This window comes from Lepus europaeus, chromosome 2 (assembly GCF_033115175.1).
Source record: "Lepus europaeus isolate LE1 chromosome 2, mLepTim1.pri, whole genome shotgun sequence".
NCBI classification, from domain to species: domain Eukaryota; kingdom Metazoa; phylum Chordata; class Mammalia; order Lagomorpha; family Leporidae; genus Lepus; species Lepus europaeus.
This window is the reverse complement of record NC_084828.1, coordinates 67,551,822-67,565,489: the sequence shown is the minus strand read 5'-3', so window position 1 is coordinate 67,565,489 and position 13,668 is coordinate 67,551,822. Positions and strand designations below refer to the sequence as shown.

The window sequence follows — 13,668 nt, the reverse complement described above, 5'->3', positions numbered from 1 at the left end:
ATGTGTAGAAGACTCTGTATAAAAACACTGGAATATTTGCATGTAACTTACACATATGCTCTTGAATACTTCTTATAAGTTTTCAAAATTTAGCTATTTATTTGAGATTGCAAGAGAGAGAATGAGAGATAAGGAGGAAGAGAGGGAGAGAGAGAGAGAGAGAGGTTCAATTTACTGGTTCACTCCCCCAAATGACTGCAACAGCTAGGGATAGGCCAGGGAATTCAACCAAATCTTCTATTTGGGTGTCAGGAACTCAATTACTTGAGCCACTAAGTTTGGCATTGGCAGAAAGCTAGTATAGGTAGCTAGAGCTGGCAGTTGAACCTAGGTGTTTTTTCTTTTCTTTTCTTTTCTTTTTCTTTTCTTTTCTTTTTTTTTGAGATTTGAAAGCAAGATTTATTAGAGTCAGAGACCCCCAGCCAGGGTACATGAAGTGGGGTGCTCCAAGAGAGGCAAAACCCAAAGGGGATGATGGTTCTGAAGATTTAAGCACAATTTTAGGGAAGAAAAAAACTTGACATTCAATTATAAGGTGGGGACAAAACCCATCAAAAAGACTTGATTTGCAATCTTTTATCCTGTCTGGCTTGTTCATGATAAAACAAAAAGAGCCATCAGATAGGTGGGATGCTTAATTTGCTTTACAGTAAACCGGGAACTCAGTGGGAATCCACAGTCCTAGGATATTCTCATAAGACTGGAAATTCCTAAGGAAATAAGACAGGCAGGCATTTTTGACTTTGCTAAAGACAACCTCTAGGGAGGGAAAACATTTCGCATTTAAACCTCCATCAGGAACACCTGACTGCCCACTAACCTGTCTAACTCCCTACATTTTCTCTCCTGGAAGAATGGAGCCTAACTTCTGTTAGGGAATATGGGATAATGACAGCTCTGGCTTCTTCAAGCTGAGTAGAGGCAGAGTAGCAGTAAAGACAGGGTTCCAGAAGCCGGTGGGGGATGCCGTGCCAACTTGCAGAAACTGCTTCCATCTGAGGTTTCATGTACATGGCCATCTAGAATTTCACTGTTTCAAGTCTGGAAAAAGTGAATCTAACAAGAAGATTAAAATCCTAGGGTCTAAAACAAAGGACAAGGTCATTGTTAGAGGACCTAAGAAAGAAGTTGTCTAAAGCATGAAGAAGTTTTCCCATTAGGAGGCAAATAGAAATGACAAGAGGAACCTGATTATAATTAAGTGGAATCTAGGCCTTCTGATATGGGATATGGGCATTTTAACCACTGTTTTAAATTCCTGCCAACTCTTGAATACTTTGTCATCTCTAGATTACTTATAATATCTAATACAGTATAAATATTATGTAATTACTTATTATACTGTATAATTTATGGAATAATGACAATAAATATGTTTGTATGTGTTAGGAAAAACATTTTTTCCAAATATTTTTGATCTGTTACTAATTGAATGTGCAGGTGCAGAATCTGAAGATATGGGGAGACAACTGTATTACTCAAGCCCCATGATTTATTTTAAGAAGTTCTGCTCCTTAAAGGTATTTAACTATTACATTACTTCTGATTTGTACACCAATATCACATTTTGGGGCTGTATTCCATATCACCATTTCTGCTTCTTAATTTTACTCTTGAAATTATTGTCCTTGTTTTATTAACATAATTATATTTTTAACCAGATATTTATACAGGCTCTAATATTTGTGAAGCCCATGAAATCCTCTCAATGTGTTAATTATATTATAGTACACATTACTCAAGTACATAAGTCTTAAATTTTTGTAAACTATATTCAGATTATAGGAAATTAGCAGTAAAAAGTGGCATAATTTTTTGATAATTCCCTATAAAAATAAAGTAACTAAGACAGCAAAACTAAAACAACATGGACAGTATCTACATGAACATTAAATAATAGCATATCCACACTAATAAGTGGCAAAGAGCCATTAGATCATTGTGGTATCAGCAAGTGTGCAGAAAGAAACAGGAAAATCAGCTGGGTTTCTTATGTCTCTTAGAGTTAGAAAATGGATCATTCAACAAATAATTGGTAATCACCGAGACAGGCACACTAAGCTGAGAATAGCAACAGAGATGGAGAAGGCAGTTTGTAGGCACCAAATCATCAGTGTTTTCAAGGGAAACAAGAAAATACTATCAGTGCTGGAGCAGATGGTACATCTCCGGACATATCCCACACTGAGAAAAAACCCCAAAGAACTGAATCCAAATTAGTGGAGCAATAGCAGAAACCAAAGAGAACATTTACATTAAAGAGAGGGATAGAAACAAAGGAAGTACAGAAGTACCTGGAATGTAACAGAAGAGGGGGCACTAGAGACACTAGAGACTAAACAAGCTAGTCTGGCTCTCCCTTCTACCATAAGAATAGAAGTTCATCTAGCCTAAACATGAGCAATAGAAACGGAATGAGGTAGAATCATCCTGCAAAGATTCGAAAAAGGAGAAGAGAGAACAAAATAATTTTCCTACAACAGTGACAGCATAGAAGCAAGACATGACCACAAAATTAATACAAACTACACCCTAACTATTCAAAATGAGCTAAAAGAAATTTTTCAAATAAAAGCTGTGGAAAATTTTGGAAAGACTGGTAAATGAATCTATTGGAAAAAAGAAAGCTTACAAAAGATGGGTGGCGGACTTCAAGACAGGATTGGAAATAATAATTTTAAAAATTTTTCCAGAGATAAAGACCAAACTAGAAAATATATAAATACAAAAACTAATGCACTAAAATAAATTTTAAAATGGAATGAGAGAAAATTTGCAATTAATAATGATTTTAAAATAAAAGCATAAAAATTCAAATATGAAAAGAAGACAAAATATATAGCACATATAGTAGAAACCATTACAGGAAAAATTTAAGCAATGAAACAAAACAAATACTAAAAACTATAATTCAAGAAAAACTTATTTGAACATAAAATAACAGAAAATACATATTAAAAGAATATACTGAAAAAGCAGGAAAATAGACCCAAAATGCACAACATTAAGAATATTCCGATAAAAGTATAAAACAGAGTCAACTATGGGGGAAGCAAACTGGGTTGTATTATCTTTTTGATAGTCGCCATATGTCAGAAAATAATGAAATAAAGTATCTAATATGCTCAAAAGAGAAAATATGCATCATGGATTTTGTGTCCTGAAAAATTAATAATCTCTTGATATGAAGCCACCAAAAAAATGTTAGGGCCATGCAAGAACCAAAGAATAGTGCTTTCAAGAGCAGTTCCTGAGGACTCTCCAAATGAGCACATTTCATACTGGAGAAAGATTTACACAGGGGCTAGTGACAAGTGTTGATGGTGTACTCTTCTAGTATAGAGAATAAATACTTGTTATAACAAAGGACTAATAATGAATATATTTAAAATAATATACAATATAACCATAAAAAATGAGGAGTAGCATTGAAAGATTTCTGGTTAAGGGGCATGAAGGGCTCAGTGAAAAAATACAAGTCTAGCACTGGGAAAATGTGTTAAAAGCATTTCAGTCACTAGGTATAGTATAAGGTAAACATTAATTTGAGTAACCATTTCTTCTTGAACAGCCACTCACTAGAGCTTCAGTAAAAACAGCAGGTGTTTTTCAGTCTTCATGTCTAGGGCTCCATCCGTTCCTATCTCCAGTTTAGTCGCTGAGATATGTAATTTTATTAGCATCGACCAGTGACTTCTCCTCCAAAAGTGGCAAATGCCAATTAGGAATGGGGGCAAAAACCCTTTGGTTTGTCCTCCCACAGGAGCAAACTTGGTAAGAAACAGAAAGCAACTAAAAGTTGATAAACGCGAGTTGGTAGCCCCATATGGAGTAAATGGCTCATGTGGGCTATAATTTGAAAGTTTCTGCCCTCCAAAATGCAAAATGTTCCTATTGTGGTGGTATTAGGAGGTGATAGGTTTTCCTCACTTCAATGAGGAGACCTGAGAAGTTCCAGCCCGAAAGCCAAGGATAACTGGCTGCAACTGTCAGCTGCACACACAATGTAGCCCTAACCAACATACCAGCGCTCCCTAATCCACACACAATGTACCACCCCCCCCCCCCATCTAAGAGCAGACTCCTAAAGGAGCAAGGTGCTTGAGTACAACTTTAACCAAAATTATTGATAGATCCACAAAAGAAATGCAAGGCAACTCCTTGAAATACAAACTGAAAAATAAGAATTATAAAAAATGGAGCAGAGACATCAATAGCCACAAATTACAAAGGAGAGAGATTTTATAACTTACATACAGATAAGCTACTATAATTTATAAAACAACTCTATATACATATATAAATATATACATTGTATATATGTAAGAATCCATTTTCAAGAACAACAACAACAACAAAAAGAAATGAAGGGAACAAGAAAGTGAAAGATTAGTTGATTGCAACTGACTCTAAGTGAACCCGAATGTTGAATTTAACAGACTACAAAGCAGCTATTATAAGTATGTTCAAGTGATTAAAGAAAATACAATGACAATGACTCAATAAATAGGAAATGTTACCAGAGAAATGCAAAACTATCAAATGAAACAAATGAGTATTCTAGATTTGGAAAGTCAATAAGAAAAACAAAAACGTCACTATAGGTGCATAGCAGCAAATTTGAGGTGGCATAGGAAAGAATCAGTGTTTTTGAACTTTGGTTGATATAAATCATCTAATATGAAGGACAAAATTGGTAGAAAATAAACAGAGCTTCAGAACAATATAGGACAACATCAAGTGTACCAACACATCAGTAATAGGAGTTCTCAAAAGAGAGCTGAAAGAGGAGGGAGTAGAACATGTATTTAAATATTTAAAGAAAAAATGGCCTAGCACATAACATTATTTATTATAAAAATACATTTACTTAGTGAACTCATTTTCCCCTCTCCATAGCTCTACTTTAAACACTTTGCAGCCTCCTTCACCAAAACTTCCTTCCTTTTGTAGTTTAAAATTATTGTTTTATATTTTAGACAACATTCTCCACCCCACATCATATATTCTCATTCTATTTTCCCTCTCTCCAGTTTCAATTTCAAAATAGCTGTCCTTTATTTGCCCCTTCATGTTAGTCAGACTACCTTTATTATGAATCTTCTTAAAAACCTTAGTTGATTTATTTTACCTTCTCCATGGTGTACTTAGCTATTCTTTCTCAAAAGGATCCTGCCTGTTGACCTGTTGCAGCCAAGTGTTCTACATTAATTAAAATCACTACAATAATAAGACTGAGACCTTCATTTGGACATTCATACCTTCCCATTGTTATTGACCAATTTCTTGGAAGTTGTGTCAAAACTCATTGTCCCCATTTCCTTGCTTCCTACTCACTGCTCTTCACTCTCTGTAACACGACTTTCAGTTTACAATGCCACCAGAACAGCTCCTGTTAGGTGATAGTAACCTCTATGTTTCTATGTATAATGCAATAATCATTTTGTCATCTCAGAAACCTCAGAATGAATTATGTTTTCTTGTATGCAATGTTTTATTTCTAGATTTCCATGACCTCATTCTTTCCTGACTTCACTCTTGTCTCTTTGGTTACTCTTCTCTATCCTTTGAAAACTCATCTTTTCCTTAGGGTATGTGTCGAAGAGATTTCACAAAGAAGACCAGTGTAAGCAAATAATGAAGGATAGAATTAAAAGGGAGAGAATGATCCTGCGGGGAAAGCAGGACACACAGCAGACTCATAGAATGGCAAACGCCCAAAACAGCACTCCTGCCTCAGAATCAACCCTTGGGACATTCGGATCTGGCTAAAAGGTCCATGAGAGTCTCACAGGCATGGAAAGCCATGACACGGTGGCAAAAAACAATCTAAATGAAAGACCCTGGTGAACAAGACCCCAGCAGAAGGAACAGGCCATCAAAGAGAGAGGCACCTTTCTCTGAAGGGAGGAAGGAACCTCCACTGTGACACGGCCTTGACTAAACAAGTTCAGAGTCGGTAAACTCAAAGGACTTCCATAGCCTAGAAAGCTCATAGCAAGAGTCTCGGGTGATTGCTGACATCATAAATAAGAGTGCCAATTGTTAAATCAACAACGGGAGTCACTGGGTACATGCTCCCCACGTAGGATCTCTGTCCTTAATGTGTTTTACTATGAAACTTAAAAACACTACTAATCGAACAATACCCTATACCTTGTGCGGTTGTGTGAGGGCAGCCTGTTGAAATCCTTGCTTAGTATATACTAAGTTGATCTTCAGTATATGAAGGTAATTGAAAATGAAACTTGATAAAGGGTGGGATGGGAGAGGGAGAGGGGAGGGCCACGGGAGGGAGGGAGGTTGGGGGGGAAGCCACAACAATACAAAAGTTGCACTTTGTAAATTCACATTTATGAAATAAAAAATTAAAAAAAAAAAACTCATCTTTTCCCATTCATCACTCTGTTAAAGCACCACATTACATTCCTCACTTGATTTTCTCTTCCTGGATGGTTTCTTTCACTGCCATATTATATAGTTACCACATATACTTAGGTGACTCATCAATTTGTGTCTTTAATTTACACATCCTCCCTAAATCAGGAATTGTATATCCATCTGGTTATCTGATATTTCCCATGTCTCAGCTTCACATCCAAGTACTTCACATGGCTCTACTAAATATTACCAGCATTTCTCATCTAGATTTCTGCTATTGCCTTCTAATTGGTTTATTCTATCTTCTATACCTTTCACAATTAATTTCCTGAACTTTGGCCACCAAAATGCATTTTTAAAACAAAACAACCAAAAAGCCAATCAAAACAACCATGTTTTCAATTATTTTCTACCACTGTTAGGATTAAAACCAAACCGCTTCACTGAAGCAACCAGTCTCTTTAGTCTCATCTTCAACTTTCTTTCCTTCAATCCCTGTGATCCAGTCATAATTCCTCTTAAAGTTCCCCATTTTGTACCAAAGATTTGGAATAATCGAGTACCATAACTTACTGTTATCACAGAGCCTTCTACGTCCTGTTCCTTGCTGTAAATTTCTGTGCTCTCCACTCTCTCCTGATTAACTCTTGCTTGAGCAGTACTTGGCAGGAAATCATTCCTGGTTTTCCTGTGACAGCCTCTCACATCTTGTCTACTTCCTCATTGCAAGAGCACTTCTCACTATTGCAGTTTGGCATTTGGCTGTTTTTTGACTAATGTCTGTGTCCTCTGATTGGACTTCGTGAGGACACGATTTGCCTGTAGTGCACACTGCTGTGTCCTTGATGCCTTGCTTCTTAAAAACTCAAAAAACATTTGGAAGATGAAGACCAAACACAAGAATTTAAGGTAAGTCAACATTCAAATTTGATAGCAAACTGGTCTCCAGACAGACCATTTTTATGTGTTAGCTTATTAACAGTATTTTATCAGGATTATATTGATACTATTATTACTACTTGTATCATCATTACTTCTCTTCCTAGTACTCCCATTACTAATACTCCTTCCAATAACATTAACAATTCTTTATGGCTTTTGATGTAATTTTGTGAGCTAAAGCCATGTTGTACTCTTAAAATTGATCCTAATAACTACAGATTTCTAAATGCATCAAAATCTTACAGTCTTGGGGTGAACCTTTGGCACAGCAGTTAAGAAGGTGCTTGGGATGCTTGACTCCCTCATTAAAGTGGCTAATTCAAGTCCTGGTTCTTTCTTTTCTAGCTTCCTGTTAATGTATACTCTTGGAGGAAGAGATGATGGCTCAGATACTTGGAGACTCTGACACCCATTGGAGACCCAAATTTAATTTTGGAATTCTGGCTTGGGTCTGGCCCAGCTTTGTATGTCATGAGCATTTTGGAGAGAATCAGCAGATATCTCTCTGCCTTTCAAAAAAAATTTTAAAAATATTAAATCTATGAGAGGCAGTAGCATTCAAATTATAGAAATGTATATATAATAATCCAAGGCTTAACTCAGAGACCTGCATTTATTGGAATAATTCAACATCTCCTAAACTAGGAGGGACATCTATCAATGAAAATGAAAAAGAAACAAATGCCGAACTGTTTATTATATCCCCATTCTCATCCACTGCTAAGACACAGGGACAAAATACTGTGGAAAGAGAACAGAATCCCTTCTCAGTTAGGCCCCCAGGGAATATGGGAACAGGATTTAGACACACACTGTTTTGTGAGTAGACAAGGGAGAATGACTCAAACGACAACAGAAAGGAAACAGGAAGAGGTGATTAACCCAACGGCCTCTGGTCCCTCACTATTTTCATTTTCAATTCTAACACACCACTTCAATTTGCATCTGTTTATGTGCTTCAAATTGTTTGTACTGCATGTGTGCTTTGCTTACCCAACTAGTTCACAAACTTAAAGATGACAGAGGCATAAGAGGGGAATGATACAAGTGAGAGGAGAAGATGCAAGGAAAGAAAAAACTAGCAGAGGCGAGAAAGATGGCTTGCCATTGGGTAGTGACTCAGTGGGACTCCAGAATGGCAGTTGACTCCTCTGGGTTAAGTGCCTGTTCCTTAGTGCCATACCACACTTACATTTTTTTTCAGTTGTGTTGAAGAATTTGTTTCACTTCTGTGTTGTTATTTTCTATTTTTCTTCCTTTGTATCCAAAAACACAGTATCAGAACCATTTCTGTAACCCTGAAATCAGTAGCTTTCATCTGATCTAGATGATCAGCAGCACAGTACCAATCAGAAGATAGGAAATTTTCCAACAACAAAGGCTATGCTTTCCTTGAAGGCAGCATCACTCTTCTTTCCGAATAATACGCTACCTCATCTCCACTGCTATTTTCATTTTGAATTACCACATGCTCTATTTTCTCTTGAGTACATCAGTCCATGTTGCTAATTCTCAGTGGAGAAGTGGTTGAATCTCACATACATAATAGTATTGTCTACTGATACAGAAAGGAAGAACAGGATGTGTGTCCAAAGCCAGGATCAATATGTACTCGTGTTAATGTATAGAAAATGCCATATTGGATTCCCAATTAGGCCACAATACAAAAAGAGGGAAGAGAAATTTTTTAAAATAAGAATTGAGGAAATAGAGTCCACTCTGTATTATTATTACTACTTTTAACAAAAGCTACCATTTCCAGACTGCTACCTTTTGGTGGGAATTGTGCTAAGTGCTCTACACAGATAATCTCATTTAGTCATCTAATGGTACCCCCAAAGGAGGTTTTATGTAAGAAAACAAAAGTTAGAGACTTGAAATAACTCAACAGCAATATACATACACAGTAAGTGACAGAGTCAATGTTCAAATCCAGGCTACCGGGGGCCGGCAGTGTGGCGTAGTGGGTTAATGCCCTGGCCTGAAGTGCCAGCATCCCTTGTGCGCACCGTTTAGAGACCTGGCTGCTCCACTTCCGATCCAGCTCTCTGTTGTGGCCTGTGAGGGCAGTGAAGATGGCCCAAGCCCTTGGGCTCCTGCACCCGTGTGGGAGAAGAAGCTCCTGGCTTCGGATGGGTGCAGCTCCAGCCATTGCAGCCAATTGGGGACTGAACCATCGGATGGAAGACACCTCTCTCTCTCTCTCTCTCTCTCTCTCTCTCTCTCCTCTCTCTGTAATTCTGACTTTCAAATAAATAAAAAAAGTTCCAGGCTACCTGACTCCAAAGTATGTATAGTTAGACATTGCTCTATATAGGTCTCCTGTTTCTCTTCAAATCAACTCCACCCACTCTACTCAGTTATGAATTAAACTAGGTTTAATTTTCTCTTCTAAAAACAAGCTTTGACTAAGAGAGCTTTAGCATGGCCTTCATAAGTTTTGTGTTCTTATTGTTGGTTTTTCTTATATTACCAGGCCACTTTGCCTCTGGGTTTAAAATATCCCATTTCCAGCATATTTTAGATTTGCTAACTTTCATTTTCATTCCTTTCCTTTAGTAGAAATGGAAATAACTTACTTTAGCATAGGTAATTTAAGGCAAGTATCATTATCATCATTTTCCAAATGGGCTTAGAAAATTTATACAACAGGCCCCAAGTCAAATTTATTTCTAGCCACAAAGAAGCTAGAACCTAAATGTAGGATTCATGCTCTAAATGCAGACCCCTGAAGTATGTATGATGTGACTGTTCCATGTCCAACAATTTTATTGGCACCGTTACATACTAAATAAACCCACATCACTTTTATCAATTCACCGTCAAACCCAATGCACTTCCTTTGCCTTCATCTCAGTGAAAGGTACCATAATACAGGTATGCATTCCAGCTATTTGGATGTCACCTTCAATTTTTATTCTACTGCCTTGGTCATATGACCATTTTGTAATCAAGTCATATCTTTTATGCTCAATACATAAAATATGTCATTTTCTTTCTGTGTCCACCCAAACTACTCTTTTCTCTCCTTTGGACTAGTGGGATGGTCTTCTAATTTGTCTCTACCTTCTCCTTCTACTTTCACCCCATGTTCATCCTGAATCCAGTATCACCTTTTGATAGCACAAATATAATAAGGCTATGAAATGCAAAGCCACTCTTTTGGTGGAAATTGTTCAATGTCTTTCCATAGATTAGCAAAAATCAAAGTTTTGAACATGATTTCAGGTGGGGTATGATCTGGCCCTTACCATATCTACAGCCCCACTGACATTTTCCTCCAATATACGGAAGAAATTCATTCAAGTTGTTTCCTGTCCTTGGATTACCCACTACTACTACCCCAGATGTACTAATGTCTACTCACTCTTCAGACTTCTATCAGGTATTATTTCCTCGGGGACAAATTTCTGGCCCCTGTTCTATGCTTTTTTATGAGACTGTCAGAATCCTTATGATTGACACTCATTGTTACAATTGATATATTTTACATTTATTAAATTTTGCATTTAACTGTGGACTTATTTGATCAATTCCCATCTCCCTTTTCAGACAGTACATCTTTCTTCTCAACCTTTTTATGCTCAGCACCATGATGGGTTCATAAAATATATCTGTTGAATGAATGACAGTTGAATGGAAGCTTGGGTTTCCTTCCCTGTGCCAGTTATACTTACCATGTCTCTGAATAAGAAGGTTGTAGGTTTTAGTCTGAATGCCCTCTGGAAACACAGTAAAGCTGCACTCATAATTCCCACCTACTGAGGAAGATATATTTCTTAAGAAGAGTGTCCATTTTGTCACTTTTCCAGGAGCTTCCGTGAAAGCCACTAGAGACTCACAAGGACTGCCATGGGCACAGTAGAAGCCGTGTTGGGGATGATAAATGGCGATCATGTCCACTTTATCTGTGACCTTGGACCACTGCATCTGCACCAAGAGACCTTTATTCTGAATATGGCAGGTCAGTTCAACATCAGAGCCAGGCAGAGCATAAACGTCTTCTCTTGCGTTGACTACTTCTTCCCATACTCCTGAAAAGGAAAGATAGGAGTCATCCGTTTGCACAATTCACATGGAGTTGGCTCTTAATTTGAAAGCTGGTCACTTCAGTGAGGTGAGGGAGCAAGTGGGAAGGGAGCTGGATATTCTCTGAATAGAGAGGCATAGACTCAATGTGTGTGAGAAGGCATTTACTTAGGAAAACTAGAGCAATTGCTGACTTCTGAATACATACTATTCTGTAAAAAACTGATTTCGGGATTCTGACTTGAGTAAAATGAAGCCTATTCAAAAATTGAATCCCACTGGCAAACTTAGTAAGACAATGATTCTTACATGTAATATATAATTGACTTTTTTGGTTATAAATCAACAGCTCAATATAGCATCCAAGTAGTGCTTTCTGAAACTGTAAAAATGCTGGCTATGTATGCAACAAGTTTAGAAAATACATAAGTACATATGTATACAGTGCTTTTTTATGGTAGATTGTTTAATCCTGCTTACACAATATGAAAGTGATGTTTTTAAGCCTCCAACAACATGGAAATTGAATCAGAGAGATGAAGCTCTTTGTTCAAAGTCACACATCCAGTAGAAAGATGAACTTGGTTGTCCAAAAACTAATCCTTCTATAACCTGTCTAACCTCCAAATTTAATACAGTTGATGAGGATAAGAAATCTGACTTTCTGTATATGAGAATTCAAAGGACCATCTTTTCCATTTAGCTAGATCACTAAGGTGGAGAGGGAAGAAAACACCTGCATTGAAATTCCACTCAATACCTCTCAATTAACACTCTGAAATAATCAACATAAAGGAGAAGATGCTTGCTCGCCTCAGTAATCTGACCCAGTGGTAAAGCTCACTTCAACTCTGATAAGCATCGTGCCTTTGACACACATTCAATAGTGTTGGCCTCCGTTTTTGAATTAACATGGAACACTGTTACAGAACTGATATATTATTGTGACAAGTACCACCGGAAGCTCACAGCAGGAAAAGATAAAAGATGACAAGCAACTGAGAAGAAACAAGACTCTCAAAGGTACTTGACAAATGGGGATTATTACACTTTTGTGGATGCAAAAGTTTGGGGAGACAGCAGTTAGATTATTCTAACTTCCTGTGAGAGCTCTCCTTTGCCTATTGCTATGCCTCTGATGCTATCTACATTATTTCCTTTAGAAATTCTACTTAAAAGCTATTTGGCTATAGCAGAAAAGCACAGTTAATTCTTAAGATACTCAGGCTCACTAACATCCCCTCGCATGATGGAATGCAGAACTAATCTTTCTTCCTTCTGTTTTTAAGTAGGTCCTGTAGGCTCTGGTTCCCATTGTCATTAGGACTCCACTTTGTCTCCCGGATTTGTACCAATACATGCCTCATTAAAATTCAACATATTTTCAACTCCCGAGGACCTTGGTACTGGGAGGAGAAATGCTTGTTACATCCGAAAGAAAAGGGATATTTGAGACAGAATAGTTAAGCACAGCTCTCTGAGCATGGACGATATGATTTTTATTTTTTCAGTTTCCGGTGTTGTTATATCATTTGGAGAGCATTTCGTTTCCAAGAAGCACAATTTCCCAATTACTCCAGAGATCCTTTTAGGCAGGAAACGGGTGAAAATGCCTCGGAGCTGAGGCCCCAACCACTCATTCCTTTCTTGTTTGCAATGTTCGTTAGTCATTCCTTCCAACTCGAACATCTCTGCAATAGCTGCCACTTACATACATAACTGAAAACCTCAGTAACGATTCGCCCTTTGTGATCAATTTCAGTAGCAGTCACAAGGCATTTTAAATGAACAGAGGCCCTGAAAGCAGCCGTTCTGACAAGAAAGGACAACCAGAAGGCTTACCCCTGACAAAATGAATCTGGATGATGGAATAGACAGCACAGAATGTCCATGTTTTCTCCATTGTCTCCTGAAGACCTTACACCAGCATTTCCACAATCATCCCAGAAGTCAATTGATGTCTTTAACTAAGCAAACGTCAGCCCCCTATTCGTGCTAAAAAAACACGCAAAAACCAAAACCCCAAATCTACCACATGCGTGGGTCTGTTTATCACTTGGCAAGCCCCCAGGAAATGAAACACAGACAGGAAAGTATTGTGGTTCAGGGCTAAGTATAACATTCAAGAGAACAATGTTGAACTTGTTCTCTGAAATCTTGTGTATCACCTTTGAAAGGCTTTTCAGTATCCAAAGTCTCTCACTCAGAATCTCCTTGTCAGTCAAGCTGCTTCTAAAATCCAAAGGAAGGAAATCTGCAGCGTGCTGTTTATACGTTTTTTTCAAGAGCGTTAAGTCATCTAACAAATGTGCACTT

The 13,668-nt window shown here is 37.6% G+C and overlaps 1 protein-coding gene across 1 annotated transcript in view; it reads right to left on the bottom strand.

Annotated features, from left to right (window-relative positions):
• The window catches only part of CD96 (CD96 molecule), a 116,699-nt gene extending 103,272 nt beyond the window's left edge, over positions 1-13,427 (bottom strand). Inside the window, exons 1-2 of the mRNA XM_062207887.1 lie at positions 13,195-13,427; positions 11,001-11,357 (exon numbers count right to left, since the gene is read on the bottom strand). Of these exons, the coding sequence (XP_062063871.1) occupies positions 11,001-11,357; positions 13,195-13,255 (418 nt within the window). The 5' untranslated portion in view covers positions 13,256-13,427. The remainder of the gene's footprint in view (positions 1-11,000; positions 11,358-13,194) is intronic.
• Between the last annotated feature and the right edge of the window lie 241 nt (positions 13,428-13,668).